The sequence below is a fragment of the Megalobrama amblycephala genome, linkage group LG5, assembly GCF_018812025.1.
Source record: "Megalobrama amblycephala isolate DHTTF-2021 linkage group LG5, ASM1881202v1, whole genome shotgun sequence".
In the NCBI taxonomy this organism is placed as follows: Eukaryota; Metazoa; Chordata; class Actinopteri; order Cypriniformes; family Xenocyprididae; genus Megalobrama; species Megalobrama amblycephala.
In genome coordinates this window covers 36,849,837-36,871,054 of record NC_063048.1, presented here as the reverse complement: position 1 = coordinate 36,871,054, position 21,218 = coordinate 36,849,837, and the positions used below count along the sequence as shown (strand labels likewise).

General features: G+C 34.6%; 1 protein-coding gene across 1 annotated transcript in view; it reads left to right on the top strand.

Moving 5' to 3' along the window:
• The window catches only part of dnajc17 (DnaJ (Hsp40) homolog, subfamily C, member 17), an 80,161-nt gene that overhangs the window by 22,960 nt on the left and 35,983 nt on the right, over nt 1-21,218 (top strand). The window contains exons 8-10 of the mRNA XM_048192127.1: nt 4,978-5,055; nt 8,682-8,762; nt 10,534-10,650. Of these exons, the coding sequence (XP_048048084.1) occupies nt 4,978-5,055; nt 8,682-8,762; nt 10,534-10,650 (276 nt within the window). The remainder of the gene's footprint in view (nt 1-4,977; nt 5,056-8,681; nt 8,763-10,533; nt 10,651-21,218) is intronic.

The following is a 21,218-nucleotide window of genomic DNA, read 5'->3' as shown; positions in this document are numbered from 1 at the left end:
TTTTCCCAGCAGCCTCTGATAGATCACCAGAGAACGGCACGTCCCGCTGTGTTTCAGACATATTCGTGCACGTATATTTTTCTTTAAAACTGATTCGTCTTGACTTCCTGAGAGGAGCCGTCTGATTAAACGAGCACAGGCCTTTTAAAACAAATTAGTCTTGCTCTTTCAATGGACCAGGCCATTAATTAAAGCAGATTCCTCCGACGGTGCTCGTGTTCGGTTTCTCTATTAGAGAGCTGATGTGTTACAGTTGATTATCGTGGCTCGTATGATGTAACTGGAACATTGTGAGCACATGGTTTTAGTGCAGCATATGAAAAATAAAATCAATACTGAAAATGAGGTGTAAGGAGAAACTTTATGGGTGAATCTTACCCAAAATAAAATATATTTTGATTTAATGTTTGTGGTTTTTGAAATAAGTCTTTTCTGCTCACCTAGTCTGCGTTTATTTGACCAAAAAATACAGGAAAAACAGTAATATTGTGAAATATTGAATGTGAATATATTTTAAAGTGTTGTTTATACTTGTGATTGCAAAGCTTTTGAGTACTGAAAAAAACTGCATCACAGTTTCCACAAAAATATGAAGCAGCAAAACTGTTTTCAACATTGATAATAATGATAAATGTTTCTTGAGCAGCAAATCATCATATTAGAATGATTTCTGAAGGATCATGTGACACTGAAGACTGGAGTAATGATGCTGAAAATTCAGCTTTGATCACAGGAATAAATTACATTTTACTATATATTCACATAGAAAACAGTTTTTTTTTAATTGTAAAAATATTTCACAATATGACTGTTTTGTGTGTGTGTATTTTTTATGTTTTTGATCATATAAGTGCAGTCCTGGTAGAAGAGACTTTCTTGCACAAACATTAAAAAATCTTACCGAACCCAAACTTTAAAATGGTTATATTATGGAAACTTGTTTTCGGCACTAAATAAAAAAATTAAAAAGGTAATTGCGACTTTTTATCTCAGAATTCTGACTTTTTTAGTTATAAAAGTCAGAATTCAGACTTTTTTTCTCGTAGTTGTGTTTTATCACGCAATTCTGACTTTAAAACACAATTCTGACTTTATAACACAATTCTGACTTTATGTCTCACAATTCTGACTTTATAACACAATTCTGACTTTATATCTCGCAATTCTGACTTTATAACGCAATTCTAACTTTATAACGCAATTCTAACTTTAAAACACAATTCTGATTTTATGTCTCGCAATTCTAACTTTATAACACAATTCTAACTTTAAAACACAATTCTGACTTTATGTCTCACAATTCTGACTTTATAACGCAATTCTGAAATTATATCTCGCAATTCTGACTTTAAAACACAATTCTGACTTTATAACTCGCAATTCTAACTTTATAACACAATTCTGACTTTATATCTCACAATTCTGACTTTATAACACAATTCTAACTTTAAAACACAATTCTGACTTTATGTCTCACAATTCTGACTTTATAACGCAATTCTGAAATTATATCTCGCAATTCTGACTTTAAAACACAATTCTGACTTTATATCTCGCAATTCTGACTTTATAACACAATTCTGACTTTATATCTCGCAATTCTGACTTTATAACAATTCTGACTTTATAACTCGCAATTCTAACTTTAAAACACAATTCTGACTTTATAACTCGCAATTCTAACTTTATAACACAATTCTGACTTTATATCTCGCAATTCTGACTTTAAAACACAATTCTGACTTTATAACTCGCAATTCTGACTTTAAAACACAATTCTGACTTTATAACTCGCAATTCTAACTTTAAAACACAATTCTGACTTTATATCTCGCAATTCTGACTTTATAACACAATTCTGACTTTATAACTCGCAATTCTAACTTTATAACACAATTCTGACTTTATATTTCACAATTAGGGCTGGGCGATATATCGCATGCGATTCTCACGCGCATTTCGTTAGTAAAGCCGGTTCCCTGATTACCACTAAATCGCCATCACCTGCTTTCAAATGGAGCGCTATTTAACAGACAGAGCCGTAGTTCACTGATAAGCCACGCAAATATCGCGTTCATTATCGAAGGCGATTCATCTGCGATATGAACGTGGCTTATCAGTGAACTACGGCTCTGGCTATTAAATGGCGCTCCATTTGAAAGCAGGTGATGGAGATTTAGCGGTAATCAGGGAACCGGCTTTACTGACGAAATGCGCGTGACAATCGCATGCGATATATCGCCCAGCCCTATTCACAATTCTAACTTTAAAACACAATTCTGACTTTATAACGCAATTCTGACTTTATAACTCACAATTCTGACTTTATAACACAATTCTGACTTTATATCTCACAATTCTGACTTTATAACACAATTCTGACTTTATAACGCAATTCTAACTTTAAAACACAATTCTGACTTTATAACACAATTCTGACTTTATATCTCGCAATTCTGACTTTATAACGCAATTCTAACTTTATAACGCAATTCTAACTTTAAAACACAATTCTGACTTTATTTCTCGCAATTCTGACTTTATAATGCAATTCTGACTTTATAACGCAATTCTGACTTTATTTCTCGCAATTCTGACTTTATGACTCGCAATTCTAACTTTATATCTCACAATTCTGACTTTATAACACAATTCTGACTTTATATCTCGCAATTCTGACTTTATATCTCGCAATTCTGACTTTATATCTCGCAATTCTGACTTTATAACTCGCAATTCTGACTTTATATGTCGCAATTCTGACTTTATATGTCGCAATTCTGACTTTATAACTCACAATTCTGACTTTATAACTCAATTCTGACTTTATATCTCGCAATTCTGACTTTATATCTCGCAATTCTGACTTTATAACTCACAATTCTGACTTTATAACGCAATTCTGACTTTATAACGCAATTCTAACTTTAAAACACAATTCTGACTTTATTTCTCGCAATTCTGACTTTATAATGCAATTCTGACTTTATAACGCAATTCTGACTTTATTTCTCGCAATTCTGACTTTATGACTCGCAATTCTAACTTTATAACACAATTCTGACTTTATATTTCACAATTAGGGCTGGGCGATATATCGCATGCGATTCTCACGCGCATTTCGTTAGTAAAGCCGGTTCCCTGATTACCACTAAATCGCCATCACCTGCTTTCAAATGGAGCGCTATTTAACAGACAGAGCCGTAGTTCACTGATAAGCCACGCAAATATCGCGTTCATTATCGAAGGCGATTCATCTGCGATATGAACGTGGCTTATCAGTGAACTACGGCTCTGGCTATTAAATGGCGCTCCATTTGAAAGCAGGTGATGGAGATTTAGCGGTAATCAGGGAACCGGCTTTACTGACGAAATGCGCGTGACAATCGCATGCGATATATCGCCCAGCCCTATTCACAATTCTAACTTTAAAACACAATTCTGACTTTATAACGCAATTCTGACTTTATAACTCACAATTCTGACTTTATAACACAATTCTGACTTTATATCTCACAATTCTGACTTTATAACACAATTCTGACTTTATAACGCAATTCTAACTTTAAAACACAATTCTGACTTTATAACACAATTCTGACTTTATATCTCGCAATTCTGACTTTATAACGCAATTCTAACTTTATAACGCAATTCTAACTTTAAAACACAATTCTGACTTTATTTCTCGCAATTCTGACTTTATAATGCAATTCTGACTTTATAACGCAATTCTGACTTTATTTCTCGCAATTCTGACTTTATGACTCGCAATTCTAACTTTATATCTCACAATTCTGACTTTATAACACAATTCTGACTTTATATCTCGCAATTCTGACTTTATATCTCGCAATTCTGACTTTATATCTCGCAATTCTGACTTTATAACTCGCAATTCTGACTTTATATGTCGCAATTCTGACTTTATATGTCGCAATTCTGACTTTATAACTCACAATTCTGACTTTATAACTCAATTCTGACTTTATATCTCGCAATTCTGACTTTATATCTCGCAATTCTGACTTTATAACTCACAATTCTGACTTTATAACGCAATTCTGACTTTATAACGCAATTCTAACTTTAAAACACAATTCTGACTTTATTTCTCGCAATTCTGACTTTATAATGCAATTCTGACTTTATAACGCAATTCTGACTTTATTTCTCGCAATTCTGACTTTATGACTCGCAATTCTAACGTTATAACACAATTCTGACTTTATAACACAATTCTGACTTTATATCTCGCAATTCTGACTTTATATCTCGCAATTCTGACTTTATATCTCGCAATTCTGACTTTATAACTCGCAATTCTGACTTTATATGTCGCAATTCTGACTTTATATGTCGCAATTCTGACTTTATATGTCGCAATTCTGACTTTATAACTCACAATTCTGACTTTATAACTCAATTCTGACTTTATATCTCGCAATTCTGACTTTATATCTCACAATTCTGACTTTATAACTCAATTCTGATTTTATAACTTGCAATTCTGACTTTATATTTCGCTATTCTGTGAAAAAAAGAAAAAAAAAAAGAAAAAAGAAAAAAAAAAATCAGAATTGTGAGAAAAAGAGTTGAAATTACCTTTATTTTTTATTTCATGGCGGAAACATGCTTCCATAATATATATAATAAAAATAATATACATAATAAATAAATAAATTTTTGTAGGGCCATTAAGTTTTTTGTTTTTTTTTCAGTGTTACTTTTATTTCTAGGCATTTTGCAATCAGCATAAAATTTAATTCAGTGCAACACTGTACATTTTAAATAATGTATCTTTTTTGCTTCATTACAGTAATGACAGTTTTTTCATGTTACAGTAATGAGAATTGATGGGGGAAATGTGCTGAATTCCAAAGAACGTCACAATAGACTAGAGAATGTTACTTTTATGTCATTTTTAATGAAATTGTTGCTTTGATGCTGATTTTCTCTGTTTTTTTCCATTCTCAGTTGAAGTGGAAGTGTAAAAAAGACGATGCCAGTAATGCTGGCTATTCTCACGACTGTCTGCAAAACCTCTTCCAAAAGGTGAGGATTCTGTTTATCTAGTGTTAACTGTTTAATTGTTTTTCAGCTCATGAACAGCGAGAGCTGTAGTTTAGTGTTGGATAGTTTTAATCAGGTTATTGAATCCGTCTATCCAGCGTATACCGGGGTACTGTGGGTTGTTTTAAAGGTGTGTGAGAAAGTGACCTTGTGTGTGAATGAGCTGTTTTCTGCTCTTAATGAGCAGGTTCTGCTGTCCAGCGCCGCAGGTTTCAGGTCTGCATGACATCAGCCATTAAAAAGCTTTTATTTCCCCCCGTGTGTGAGCAATATTAAGTTTTATAGCTGCTCAAAACGCCGAAGGCGATGCAGCGCACATGCCACCGTTACGACCCGGCTTCACGGACACGTTTAGTGCCGTCAGGGGACTCTAGGAAATGTGCTCTTCACATGCAACCAACACCACGCAAACGCTGCCACTCCCGTCTTGAATCTTCTGGCACCGTTGCCAGCGTGTTAATGACGTCAGGATTCGTGTTTGATTCAATTGTCCCTCTACACGCACCTCTTTATGGGTCGGCATCAGCATAAACAGCTCGCAAACCTGCGAAGAGTGGACGTGAAGGTTATGGATGGTGTAACTCCAGCGAGATGTGTGTTTTGGACTCTGCGAACAGGTCGAGCCCTTGGAAATCTTTGGAAATGTTTGGATGTGTGAAATAGGCTTCCAGTGGGACGCTCTGCTTTGTCACTGTTGGCGAGATTTCCCGGTTCTGAATGTCAAATATTCTTACTGCTTTTCCCAGGCAGCGATAAAGCTGATTTGCAGGGACGCCTTATTCCCAGAAACATCTTCCCGTACTGATGCTCATGGCTTTAATAGAAGAATAAAAGAATCTCATGAAACATGTCAATATGTCCAATCAGATGAAAGAAGTAAGAAATGATGTTTATATAAAATGTATGAGTTAAATGCAATAAATAAAGGCCTGACATTTTTTAACTTTTAACTTAACTTTTTTGCATAAAAATTATTTTCTTCTTCTTACTTTTTTAAAAACTTATTTGGTGTATTTAAGTATTTGGGGTTACATTTGTGATTTAATTTTTAACAACAAAATCAAAAGAAATAAAATAAGTAAAATAAGATCTATTTAGGATCTAAATTTTTATGAAATATATATATATATATTTATTTATTTGTATTGTGGTTATATATTTTGTGATCATATTTGAACCCAAAATAAAAAAGATGAATTAATAAGAAAAATAAATTAATAAGAAATTATGATATTTTCTGTAAAATAACATCTATTTAGGACACCTTTTTAGGATTTATTACATGAGAGAAACTGTCCTGAAAATTGGATAATGCAATAAATCCTAACAAAGCTCCTAAAATAGACTTTATTTTATTTAAAAAAAAAAAAAGATTTATTTCTTTCTTTTGATTTTGTGGTTAAATTGTGTTTATATACTTTCTGATCATATCTGAACACAAAATTAAAAAGAAAGAAATAAGAATTTATGATATTTTCTGTAAAATAACATCTATTTAGGACATCTTTTTAGAATTTATTACATGAGATAAACTGTCGTGAAAATTGGACAATGCAATAAATCCTAAAAAAGCTCCTAAAATAGACTTTATTTTACATAAAACTTAATTTCTTCTTATTCGTTATTATTTTGTGGTTAAATATTTGTGGTTAAATTTTGTGATCATTTTTAACAACAAAATCTAAAGAAAAAATAAGTTTTATATAAAATAACATCTATTTAGGAAATAAATAGAGCTAAACTGTCATGAAAATGGCATGTAATAAATCCTAAAAATAAACCTTATTTTATTTACAAAAAACAATTACATTTTGATTTTGTGGTTAAATTGTGGTTATATATTTTGTTATCATATTTGAACACAAAATAAAAAAAAAGGAATAAGAAATTATGTTTTCTGTAAAATAACATCTACGATGTTTTTAGGGTTTTAAATTCAATAAATCCTTTAAAAAAGCCCTAAAATAGACTTTATTTTACATAAACAATTATTTCTTCTTCACAATTTAACCAAAAATATTTAACCACAATATAATTTAAAAAATTAAATAAAAAGAAATAAAGGTCTTTTATGAAAAATAACGTCTATTTAGGACCTTGTTTTAGGATTTATTGCATGAGATAAACTGTCATCAATAAATACTAAAAAAAAATTAATCCTTATTTATAAAACATAATTTCTTCGTATTTTTTTAATTAATTTGTGGTTAAATATTTGTGGCTAAATTTTTAACAACAAAATGAAAAAAAAAAAAAAAAAAAAAAAAAATGATGTTTTATATAAAATAACATCTATTTAGGACACGAATAGAGCTAAACTCATGAAAATGGCAATTTAATAAATCCAAAAAATAGACTTTATTTTATAAAAAAAAAACATTTTCTTATTTCTTTCTTTTGATTTTGTGGTTAAATGTGGCTATAAATGTTGTGATCATCTGAACACAAAATTAAAAGAAAGAAATGAGAAATTATGATATTTTCTGTAAAATAATGTCTGTTTAAAGGCCCTTTTATTGCATGAGCTTAACTGTCATGAAAATGTGACAATGTTATAAATCCTAAAATTGAAAAGGTCCTAAAACATACTTCATTTTACAGAAAACTCAATTTCATGTTTCTTTTTTTAGTTTGTGGATAAATATTTGTTTGTCATATTTAACCACAAAATCAAAAGACTGAAATCAAACAAATATGTTTTCTGTAAAATGAAGTCTTTTTTTTTTAAGTTATATTTATGGGCTTTTTGTATCTTTATTTGGAGAGGACAGTAGAGAGCAGACGTGGGCAGAGAGGTGGGGGGCAGGATCGGCAAAGGACCTCGAGACGGGAATCGAACTTGGGTCTCCGTGAATGTACCATATGTCGGCATGCTAACCACTAGGCTATCGGCACAGACAAAATTAAGTCTATTTTAAGATTTTTTTTAATATTAATTGCATTTTCATGACAGTTAAGCTAATTTTCTCCTGATTCTCATTAAAATGACATTATTTATTTAAATTAAGTATACATACTAGTATTTGTTACTGCCTTTAATTGATGCTGATTTAAATAAAATTGTCAAATAAAACATCCAGATATTCGCTTTTGGGAGGAAAATGTGTGTAATTCTCATGACAATACAAAAATATCTTAATGATCCCAAAATAGGCTTAATTTACATTACTCAAATATAATTCTGAGGAGAAGTGGACATGTGTTCATGGGATTCACGTCATGTTTTAGAGCGCTCAAATCTGTGTTTAGTCTTTCCGAGGGTCAAAGATCAAATATTGACTCATGCTCCAAATTCACTCCCAGAATTCCTGATTTGAAACCTTTTTGGCAGGAGACTGTAAGCGTGGAGCTGAATGAGCTGGAGGAGAATATGGAGCCTGAATGTTTCTCATGCTCTGAACAGAAATAGAGAGCGCTCTGGTGATTTATGACGGACATTTATAAGCATCGACGTCTTGGGGAGAAATAGTTTGCACTAAAAATAGTCAAATCCTTCTCACGGTTTTTCTTTTCTTTTCTCCTCATTTCTGCCCACACAAAATTGAAAACAGAGATTTTACCCGTTTTGCAGGGGTGATCATTGTGCTGTAATGATGTTTGCGTTGCAGTATGGAGACGTCCTGAACATTCTGATATCCAGTAAGAAGAGAGGCAGTGCCGTGGTGGAGTTCGCATCAGTAAAAGCTGCTGTGAGTGTGATTCATCTGTGTAAGATCTTCAAACACACAACAGTTCAAAAACAAAACAGCTTTTCTTTTTTTATTATACCTAATTTTCAAATGTCTCAGCCACGTATATCACACGTAAACATTATTGGGGAGTCCTATAACAGCCCGAAATCAAATTCTCATTATTGTAAGTCTAATTTTTTTCATTCTTCGTCTTTATGCAAAATATAATTTCTTTGTGACCTGGACATTCTTGAGAGTTTTCATAAGACATTATTAATTAAATACATGTTATTATAATTTTTGAACAATTAAATTCAATTTATCACAGTTTCATTTGATATGTGATTTTTTTATTTTTTTATTTTTTTTTTATAAAATATACATGCATAACAAAATCAATAAAATTAAAAAAATAGACCAAATTGAAGCTAGAGGTATGATGAAAGTAAAAAATAACAATAGAAATAATCAATTTATACATGAAAGTAAAGCAGATTTTGATTTTGAATATGCATTTTATTTTCTGTATGTTATTATAATCCTCTAAATTTCAAATTTCGAATTAAAAATTCTTTTAAAATTCTAAAAAATGTGTTCAGGATTTATTTACATTTATTAAGATATATACAGGGTGTAAAAACAAACAACAACAAAATAAATAAATAGTATTAATAAAAAATAGGACACAACAGAGGAGATGATGAAAATAAAAGTAGAAAATATAAATGATTAATACATGAAAGTAAAGCAGATTTTTAGATATTTTGAATATGTATTTTGTAAATATTGTTATAATTCTCCAAATATTTTTAGTTTAGTATTCATGACGTATACAAAACAGGGCAGAAAACAACAAAAACAACAACAAAATAAATACAATTAAAAAATAGGACAAAACAGAGGTGTGTGTGTGTGTGTGTGTGTGTATATATATATATATATATATAAACAATTCTCTAAATATTTATTTATATATATATATATATATATATATATATATATATAGAGAGAGAGAGAGAATTTTTTTTATATATATATATATATATATATATATATATATATATATATATATATATATATATATATTCTCTAAATATTTTTTATTCTTATTTTTTATTCATGATTTATTTACAATTTATTATGATATATTCAGTGTGGAGAAACAAAAACTACAACAAAATAAATAAATAAAATAAAAAATAGGACAAAATAGAGGTGTGTGTGTGTGTATGTATATTCTTATTTTTTTATTCATGATTTATTTACAGTTTATTATGATGCATACAATGTGGAAAAACAAAAAACATAGGACAAAACAGCTAATGAAAATAATGAAAATAAAAATAATTAATTAATACATAAAAGTAAAGCAGATTTTTTTCTATATTTTCTATATATTATACATTTTGTTTAGATTATAAATGTATTTATTACAAAATTAGTATGAATTATTTCATGTGCATTAAATAGTTTTAGCCAGTATATCGTGACCGTCTGATGCACAGGAATCTGTATGTAATGGAAAGCAGAACGTTAGTTATTGTCCCGTCCCGTGAGACTGTCTGAGATTCGGCCCTGTCGCTCAGGGACGGCACTGTTGTGGCTTCTGCTTCGCCGTGCCGTCTGCGCTTCCCGCTGTGAGAACATGGCCGTGTTCGTGAAGAACAGTCTTTGTGTCTCCTGGAGGCTTGTTCGACTTCAGCACACACACACACTCTATTCACTATTCATTGTGCAGCTTTATCTTTGTTTTTAATGACATGTCAATCTTTTATGTGCCCTTAATCAGGACCTGGCGATTAAAAATGAGATCGGCCTGACAGGAAACCCACTGAAAATCACATGGCTGGAGGGACAACCTGCCCCGACGTCACACATCGACAACACAGAGAGTTACTCTTCACAGGTACGCTGGAAACAAATGAACGCAAATTTAACAGTAAAGCCCAGTGTCCACCAAAGCGGTTGTCGACAGATGACAGATTATGATGGTGTGATTATAAAGTATATTTGAGACTATAGACCATATAGATCTGAGTTAATTTGAATGAATCTCTTTTCTTTGCACGACACATTGACATTACAGTACAGAACGACTCTATCTGCATTTTATCCTGAACATTGTATAAGCATTCATTCGTTTGATGTGTCATAGAATAATAAACGTCACATTCTTTTGATTTTCCCAGCAAAAAACATCCAAAATCAGTCTACAGGCTTTCATAAACAACCTAGGAAGTCAGGGAAGATCTCGTTTTTTAAGTTTCGTTAGAAGCTGTTCACACATAGGCAATAAAAATACATGACAATTCTTAAATATAGCCCGTTATTTAGCTGTGTTTTTAAAGTGGTTGTCAGAATATTTCAGTTTAAAGGTTCAAAACAGATTTTACTGCTTCTGTTGATATAGTAACTTTATATACACTGTAAAAGGTGATTTATTTTCGAAGTTGTAAATACAACAAAAGATTATTGAAGTGCGTTTTAAAAGAAAATACAACAACCAAATAATCCGTTTTATATTATTATTTTATATTTTCGGAATAATTTAACACATTTTCCCCACATTCTTAATATTGGAGTGCCTTTTTTCTTTTACTTTTTAGTCTAATTCCATAGAATTTAATCAAAATGTGAACAATTTCCTTTGATTTTGGGCTGAAATGTGTCCTGGACTTTCTTGACTTTTTGCATAAGATTCACTCTTTTAAATTTACAGTATATTATTGCAATTTTCAACTCTAAATATAGTTTTTATAAAAGCATGATTCATTTACAATTTTTTTTATGCTGCATGCAGGGCAACAACACAATAAAAAACTCACTGTCCACTCTCACATGTGCATGAAAATCAGCATCTTAACCAGCATACGATCTTTAATTGCAAAGTAACGAGCGTGTAAACGTGGGCATTGTGCTTCTGTGCGTGAGTGTTTGTCTTTGTGTAAAGTTTAACAAAAGTATAACGTTACCGCAGCGTTCCAGATGATTCCTATGGATTTGGCGTTCAGTCTAAACAACATATTTCATGCATCCGTCAGAGGGAAGTATGTAAACATGTAGGTTTTGCTTTGGTACTGCTGTGCAAATACATGCTGGTGAGGCTCCTGAACAATGACTTGAGTGGGTTTGTTTGAGTTGGAGCGGCTCTCTGGACCCCCAGCGCGAGTCTCATTAAGCTCTGACCCTCAGACGGAGAGGCGTGTGTAATGTGTGACTTGCACGAGATCCTGCGCAACCAAACCAAAACAAGCTCTCACCTCTGCTGCCTCTCTTCCAGCCCGTTCTGCACATTTAACATCTTTATTTTTCTGAAAATATATGAGGAGAGTTGAGAATCAATAATGATTTGCATTGTGTTTAGTTTCATTAATGCTTCCTGAGTATTTGCAGTTTCGTACTGAAGTGCACTCTAAAAAATGCTGGTTGAATATGGACAAACCCAGCGGTTGGGTTAAATGTTTGTCCAACCTGCTGGGTAGTTTTATTAAACCTAACTATTGTTTCAAAAGCTGAACGTTTATTAAACAATTTAATAAATGTTTATTCTTTATTCTTTAGTTATTATTCATTACACTTATGAATAAATGTTCATTTATTAAACATATTAATAAATGTTAATTTCCAACATATTTTGGGTTCATTTTAAGCAATACAGTAATTTTTAAACAATAGTTGAGTTAAATAAAACTACCCAGCAGGTTGGGCAAACATTTAATCCAACCACTGGGTTAAAACAACCCAATTGCTGGGTTAAAACAACCCATTCTCTGGGTTAAAACAACCCAATCGCTGGGTTAAAACAATCCAATCACTGGGTTAAAACATCCCAATCTCTGGGTTAAAACAACCCTATCGCTGGGTTAAAACATCCCATTCTCTGGGTTAACCCAATCGCTGGGTTAAAACAACCCATTCTCTGGGTTAAAACAACCCAATCGCTGGGTTAAAACAACCCATTCTCTGGGTTAACCCAATTGCTGGGTTAAAGCAACCCAATCATTGGGTTAAAACAACCCAATCATTGGGTTAAAACATCCCATTCTCTGAGTTAAAACATCCCATTCTCTGGGTTAAAACATCCCATTCTCTGAGTTAAAACATCCCATTCTCTGAGTTAAAACATCCCATTCTCTGAGTTAAAACAATCCAATCGCTGGGTTAAAACATCCCATTCTCTGAGTTAAAACAATCCAATCGCTGGGTTAAAACATCCCATTCTCTGAGTTAAAACAACCCATTCTCTGGGTTAACCCAATCGCTGGGTTAAAACAGCCCATTCTCTGGGTTAAAACAAACCAATCGCAGGGTTAAAACATCCCATTCTCTGAGTTAAAACAACCCATTCTCTGGGTTAACACAATCGCTGGGTTAAAACAGCCCATTCTCTGGGTTAAAACAACCCAATCGCTGGGTTAAAACAACCCATTCTCTGGGTTAACCCAATCGCTGGGTTAAAACATCCCAATCTCTAGGTTAAAACAACCCAATCGCTGGGTTAAAACATCCCATTCTCTGAGTTAAAACAACCCAATCTCTGGGTTAAAACAACCCAATCTCTGGGTTAAAACAACCCAATCACTGGGTTAAAACATCCCAATCTCTGGGTTAAAACAACCCAATCGCTGGGTTAAAACATCCCATTCTCTGGGTTAACCCAATCGCTGGGTTACAACAACCCATTCTCTGGGTTAAAACAACCCAATCGCTGGGTTAAAACAACCCATTCTCTGAGTTAAAACATCCCATTCTCTGAGTTAAAACAACCCATTCTCTGGGTTAACCCAATCGCTGGGTTAAAACAGCCCATTCTCTGGGTTAAAACAAACCAATCGCAGGGTTAAAACATCCCATTCTCTGAGTTAAAACAACCCAATCGCTGGGTTAAAACAACCCATTCTCTGGGTTAACCCAATCGCTGGGTTAAAACATCCCAATCTCTGGGTTAAAACAACCCAATCGCTGGGTTAAAACAACCCATTCTCTGGGTTAAAACAACCCAATCACTGGGTTAAAACATCCCAATCTCTGGGTTAAAACATCCCAATCTCTGGGTTAAAACAACCCAATCGCTGGGTTAAAACATCCCATTCTCTGGGTTAACCCAATCGCTGGGTTAAAACAACCCATTCTCTGGGTTAAAACAACCCAATCGCTGGGTTAAAACAACCCATTCTCTGGGTTAACCCAATTGCTGGGTTAAAACAACCCAATCATTGGGTTAAAACAACCCAATCATTGGGTTAAAACATCCCATTCTCTGAGTTAAAACAACCCATTCTCTGGGTTAACCCAATTGCTGGGTTAAAACAACCCAATCATTGGGTTAAAACATCCCATTCTCTGAGTTAAAACATCCCATTCTCTGAGTTAAAACATCCCGTTCTCTGAGTTAAAACAATCCAATCGCTGGGTTAAAACATCCCATTCTCTGAGTTAAAACATCCCATTCTCTGAGTTAAAACATCCCATTCTCTTAGTTAAAACAACCCATTCTCTGGGTTAACCCAATCGCTGGGTTAAAACAGCCCATTCTCTGGGTTAAAACAAACCAATCGCAGGGTTAAAACATCCCATTCTCTGAGTTAAAACAACCCATTCTCTGGGTTAACCCAATCGCTGGGTTAAAACAGCCCATTCTCTGGGTTAAAACAACCCAATCGCTGGGTTAAAACATCCCATTCTCTGAGTTAAAACAACCCAATCGCTGGGTTAAAACAACCCATTCTCTGGGTTAACCCAATCGCTGGGTTAAAACAACCCAATCATTGGGTTAAAACAACCCAATCATTGGGTTAAAACATCCCATTCTCTGAGTTAAAACATCCCATTCTCTGAGTTAAAACATCCCATTCTCTGAGTTAAAACAACCCATTCTCTGGGTTAACCCAATCGCTGGGTTAAAACAACCCAATCGCTGGGTTAAAACATCCCATTCTCTGGGTTAACCCAATCGCTGGGTTAAAACAGCCCATTCTCTGGGTTAAAACAACCCAATCGCTGGGTTAAAACATCCCATTCTCTGGGTTAACCCAATCGCTGGGTTAAAACATCCCAATCTCTGGGTTAAAACAACCCAATCGCTGGGTTAAAACATCCCATTCTCTGAGTTAAAACAACCCAATCGCTGGGTTAAAACATCCCATTCTCTGAGTTAAAACAACCCAATCGCTGGGTTAAAACAACCCATTCTCTGTTTTAAAACAACCCAATCACTGGGTTAAAACATCCCAATCTCTGGGTTAAAACAACCCAATCGCTGGGTTAAAACATCCCATTCTCTGGGTTAACCCAATCGCTGGGTTAAAACATCCCATTCTCTGAGTTAAAACAACCCATTCTCTGGGTTAACCCAATTGCTGGGTTAAAACAACCCAATCATTGGGTTAAAACAACCCAATCATTGGGTTAAAACATCCCATTCTCTGAGTTAAAACATCCCATTCTCTGAGTTAAAACATCCCATTCTCTGAGTTAAAACAACCCATTCTCTGGGTTAACCCAATCGCTGGGTTAAAACAACCCAATCGCTGGGTTAAAACATCCCATTCTCTGGGTTAACCCAATCGCTGGGTTAAAACAACCCATTCTCTGGGTTAAAACAACCCAATCGCTGGGTTAAAACAACCCATTCTCTGGGTTAACCCAATTGCTGGGTTAAAACAACCCAATCATTGGGTTAAAACAACCCAATCATTGGGTTAAAACATCCCATTCTCTGAGTTAAAACAACCCATTCTCTGGGTTAACCCAATTGCTGGGTTAAAACAACCCAATCATTGGGTTAAAACATCCCATTCTCTGAGTTAAAACATCCCATTCTCTGAGTTAAAACATCCCGTTCTCTGAGTTAAAACAATCCAATCGCTGGGTTAAAACATCCCATTCTCTGAGTTAAAACATCCCATTCTCTGAGTTAAAACATCCCATTCTCTGAGTTAAAACATCCCATTCTCTTAGTTAAAACAACCCATTCTCTGGGTTAACCCAATCGCTGGGTTAAAACAGCCCATTCTCTGGGTTTAAAACAAACCAATCGCAGGGTTAAAACATCCCATTCTCTGAGTTAAAACAACCCATTCTCTGGGTTAACCCAATCGCTGGGTTAAAACAGCCCATTCTCTGGGTTAAAACAACCCAATCGCTGGGTTAAAACATCCCATTCTCTGAGTTAAAACAACAATCGCTGGGTTAAAACAACCCATTCTCTGGGTTAACCCAATCGCTGGGTTAAAACAACCAATCATTGGGTTAAACAACCCAATCATTGGGTTAAAACATCCCATTCTCTGAGTTAAAACATCCCATTCTCTGAGTTAAAACATCCCATTCTCTGAGTTAAAACAACCCATTCTCTGGGTTAACCCAATCGCTGGGTTAAAACAACCCAATCGCTGGGTTAAAAATCCCATTCTCTGGGTTAACCCAATCGCTGGGTTAAAACAGCCCATTCTCTGGGTTAAAACAACCCAATCGCTGGGTTAAAACATCCCATTCTCTGGGTTAACCCAATCGCTGGGTTAAAACATCCCAATCTCTGGGTTAAAACAACCCAATCGCTGGGTTAAAACATCCCATTCTCTGAGTTAAAACAACCCAATTGCTGGGTTAAAACATCCCATTCTCTGAGTTAAAACAACCCAATCGCTGGGTTAAAACAACCCATTCTCTGTTTTAAAACAACCCAATCACTGGGTTAAAACATCCCAATCTCTGGGTTAAAACAACCCAATCGCTGGGTTAAAACATCCCATTCTCTGGGTTAACCCAATCGCTGGGTTAAAACAACCCAATCATTGGGTTAAAACATCCCATCTCTGGTTAAAACATCCCATTCTCTGAGTTAAAACATCCCATTCTCTGAGTTAAAACAACCCAATTCTCTGAGTTAAAACATCCCATTCTCTGAGTTAAAACAACCCATTCTCTGGGTTAACCCAATTGCTGGGTTAAAACAACCCAATCATTGGGTTAAAACAACCCAATCATTGGGTTAAACCATCCCATTCTCTGAGTTAAAACATCCCATTCTCTGAGTTAAAACAATCCAATCGCTGGGTTAAAACATCCCATTCTCTGAGTTAAAACATCCCATTCTCTGAGTTAAAACAACCCATTCTCTGGGTTAACCCAATCGCTGGGTTAAAACAGCCCATTCTCTGGGTTAAAACAAACCAATCGCAGGGTTAAAACATCCCATTCTCTGAGTTAAAACAACCCATTCTCTGGGTTAACCCAATCGCTGGGTTAAAACAGCCCATTCTCTGGGTTAAAACAACCCAATCACTGGGTTAAAACAACCCATTCTCTGAGTTAAAACAACCCATTCTCTGGGTTAACCCAATTGCTGGGTTAAAACAACCCAATCATTGGGTTAAAACAACCCAATCATTGGGTTAAAATATCCCATTCTCTGAGTTAAAACATCCCATTCTCTGAGTTAAAACATCCCATTCTCTGAGTTAAAACAACCCATTCTCTGGGTTAACCCAATCGCTGGGTTAAAACAAACCAATCGCAGGGTTAAAACATCCCATTCTCTGAGTTAAAACAACCCATTCTCTGGGTTAACCCTCAGGGGTCTGAGGATTTTTGGGGCCCTGGAGAAGTTTTGACATGCCCTGACATTTGTGCTTTTTTCAGTTGTTCATAAACATATTAATGGAAAAAGTGTCATTACACTGTATTCAGCACAAACTAGGCTACAATAGTATGTGAGGAACATGTATGTACATGTTTGTGTTTTTGAAGGAATAACGTTTATGCGTGGTTATTGAAAAAACAAAAAACTTAAGTCACTGAAATAAGGCCAAAAAAGTATATTAAATCTGTGTTCATAAGACTTCTAGGTATTGGAGGTTGTAGACTAGAGTTTTTGCTTCAGAATGAAGTAAAAATTATCCTTCCTACTCCTTCATATAAAACAATAGAGAGATTTAAATTTTCTAAGACACTTTTGGTCAAGAAACACAGTATGCGAGGAGGCGGGAATCCTCATGTATAATGGGTAATTCTCACCTGAGAAGACAAAAGAATTGAATAATAATGACCTGAAATGACTTGCATATTAATGAGGCCTTTCAGTCAGGTAGGCTGTGAAAAAACCCTCTGTGATCATGCTAATAACAGGATTAAAGTCCACTCAGGACAAAAAAAACATGATTTTTGTGATCTCATGCATGCACGTATTATTGCACATGATATGAAGAAAATTTTGTATAGGCCTATGTTAAATTACACTACCAGTCAAAAGATTGAACACATTATAATGCCATTATAATGTTTTTAAAATAAGTCTCAAGTCTCTAACCAAATAATGGTTTTCTATTTTAATATACTTTCAAATATAATGTATTTCTGTGATGCAACGCGTCTGAACATTCCTACCTCTAGGGCATTTCATATAGGCTACTATATTTGTTATATTATAGAGCCTAAATGTTGATGTGCAGTTGACAAACTATACATCATTAAAAAGATCTAAGACTCAAGCTTCACATTTTGACTCTTAAAATCTTATATTGACCATAATTTCTTAATATGCTTAAAAGCATGCACATTTGGAGAAATATTGATGGATTCTCATATGTTTATATCAATTTTCTATACAGAGATAATATTTATTATTCTATATTTATTGTCATTACTATGAGTGCTGGATACTGTGTTTTCATCATTCATACTTGCAGCCGGAGGGCGCTCTGCCCCTTTTGTCCACAAATGCCTCAGTAAAAGAAGAGGAATATCATGTGACAATCAAGGAACTAACAGAGGCAAGAGATCGCTAAATATGGCTATTCAAAACACTTTTGAAGACAATAAATACACGATTGAGATGATGAATGCATGTATTGCCTCTGAATTTGCGTCTGAATAGCGCTGGCTCCGTGGGCGTGGCCGCATTAGCGGATAATGAGCTGAATCACGGACTTCTGACATGGCTCTCTTTTCATACAGATTACATAAACACAGAAGGTTTGTTTTCGATTTGACTTACATGTTTTAAAACCTGACATCTTAACATTTTTTTAGACATAAGTGCAATTTTTTTGTCATTAGTATTCACTTAGTTACAGTTCATTTTCTAAGAACTATCAGATTGGACTTCGTTCAGAGGGAGAGGAGAGATCACGCATCATGTTAGTTTTCTTTATTTTACAAAGAGCACAACATTTTGTTTTTACTCTGAGTGTACACAAATGAAAGAAGATATTCCACAGATTAAAATGGTGTATAACTTTTAATTGTATGTGCAACATTGACAGAGTATTTTGAGTCTCTTTCACACTGATAAGAAAAAACCACGGTGGTATCGCCTGCGATACCTTCAGACCTCAGAGTGTTAAAACAACCCAATCGCTGGGTTAAAACATCCCATTCTCTGAGTTAAAACAACCCAATCGCTGGGTTAAAACAACCCATTCTCTGGGTTAACCCAATCGCTGTGTTAAAACATCCCAATCTCTGGGTTAAAACAACCCAATCGCTGGGTTAAAACATCCCATTCTCTGAGTTAAAAACAACCCAATTGCTGGGTTAAAACAACCCATTCTCTGGGTTAAAACAACCCAATCACTGGGTTAAAACATCCCAATCTCTGGGTTAAAACAACCCAATCGCTGGGTTAAAACATCCCATTCTCTGGGTTAACCCAATCGCTGGGTTAAAACAACCCATTCTCTGGGTTAAAACAACCCAATCATTGGGTTAAAACAGCCCAATCGCTGGGTTAAAACATCCCATTCTCTGGGTTAACCCAATCGCTGGGTTAAAACAACCCATTCTCTGGGTTAAAACAACCCATTCTCTGGGTTAAAACAAACCAATCGCTGGGTTAAAACAACCCATTCTCTGGGTTAAAACAACCCAATCGCTGGGTTAAAACAACCCATTCCCTGGGTTAAAACAACCCAATCGCTGGGTTAAAACAACCCATTCTCTGGGTTAAAACAACCCTTTCTCTGCGTTAACCCAATCGCTGGGTTAAAACAACCCATTCTCTGGGTTGTTTTCTGGGTTGTTTTCAATCGCTGAGTTAAAACAACCCAATCGCTGGGTTAAAACAACCCATCTTCTGGGTTAACCCAGTCGCTGGGTTAAAACAACCCATTCTCTAGGTTAAAACAACCCATTCTCTGGGTTAAAACAAACCAATCGCTGGGTTAAAACAACCTATTCTCTGGGTTAAAACAACCCAATCGCTGGGTTAAAACAACCCATTCTCTGGGTTAAAACAAACCAATCGCTGGGTTAAAACAACCTATTCTCTGGGTTAAAACAACCCAATCGCTGGGTTAAAACAACCCATTCTCTTGGTTAACCCAATCGCTGGGTTAAAACAACCCATTCTCTGGGTTTGTCAGTGTTGTTATAGTTCACTTAAACCTTTTACAGTCCTTTTTGTTAATAGAAATAAAGCTGAAATAAAATTTAAATATTTGATGAAAACGTAAATCTAAATTAAAATTAGAAATGTTGCTTTGGCAATGAACTGAAATAAGTGTGAGTTGAAGTTCTGAAATTACTAAAACTAAAACTGAAGTAAAAAAAATAAAGCTTAATAGAAATGTTTTGAAAAAACGTTTGCATGACAAAATTACTAAAACTTGACTGACTGGTTGTGTAAAAATTAAGGCTGTCAACATTAACGCAATCCAAATTAATTCAAAACCCTTAACGTGATAAAATAATTTAATGCAAATAGCGCAAATGAATTACTGAAGCATGCATTTACATCAGGCAGATGATCTTAGAAGAAATGTCTCTTCTAAAAGGGTGCGATTAATCGTGATTACAAATTTTAATCCATTGATAGCCTTAGTAAAAATGTGTTGTTAATGAAAAAACAATAGTGTTACTATACCACAGTGAACCCATATTACCATATTGTTCTTGTTTATTATGTTTATTATGTTTGATGTAGCCTAGCTTATTTGGGATGGAAAATAAAAATAATTAAGAATCATTAATTCTCCTGCAGGCCTTTCTCAAGCAGGTCTCGCAAGAGTCTGAAACCTCTGACAAAATCTAATTCAGCAAAAAAGAGGTCCAGACCTCCAAATACATCAGATGAAAGCCACAGATATGGAGTCTGATGGAAAATAAATCCGGTCTCCTGGATGCAGGTTTGAGAGTTTGCCTGTACCGAAAGATAGATGTTCGTATAATTCCTTGCATCTCAGTTTAATGTTCACTACTACCGTTCAAAAGTTGAAGCTCAGTAAGATTTTAATTTTGATTCAGTCTGGAAATCTCTTGACATATGAAGTGTGATACGGTGAGCCGTCATCAGAGATTCTCAGCACACCATATTTAATCCGTTTGGCTGTTGTTCAACTCTTGCGTTAATGCCCCAGGTTCCTCGTTTAGGGGAGATCATGATCCACATTCTGGGATTTTCCAGAATAATCTGCATGAATGTTATTATAACAACTGACACTGAGTGCCGATTGCTTCATCAGGCCGCAGGTTTCT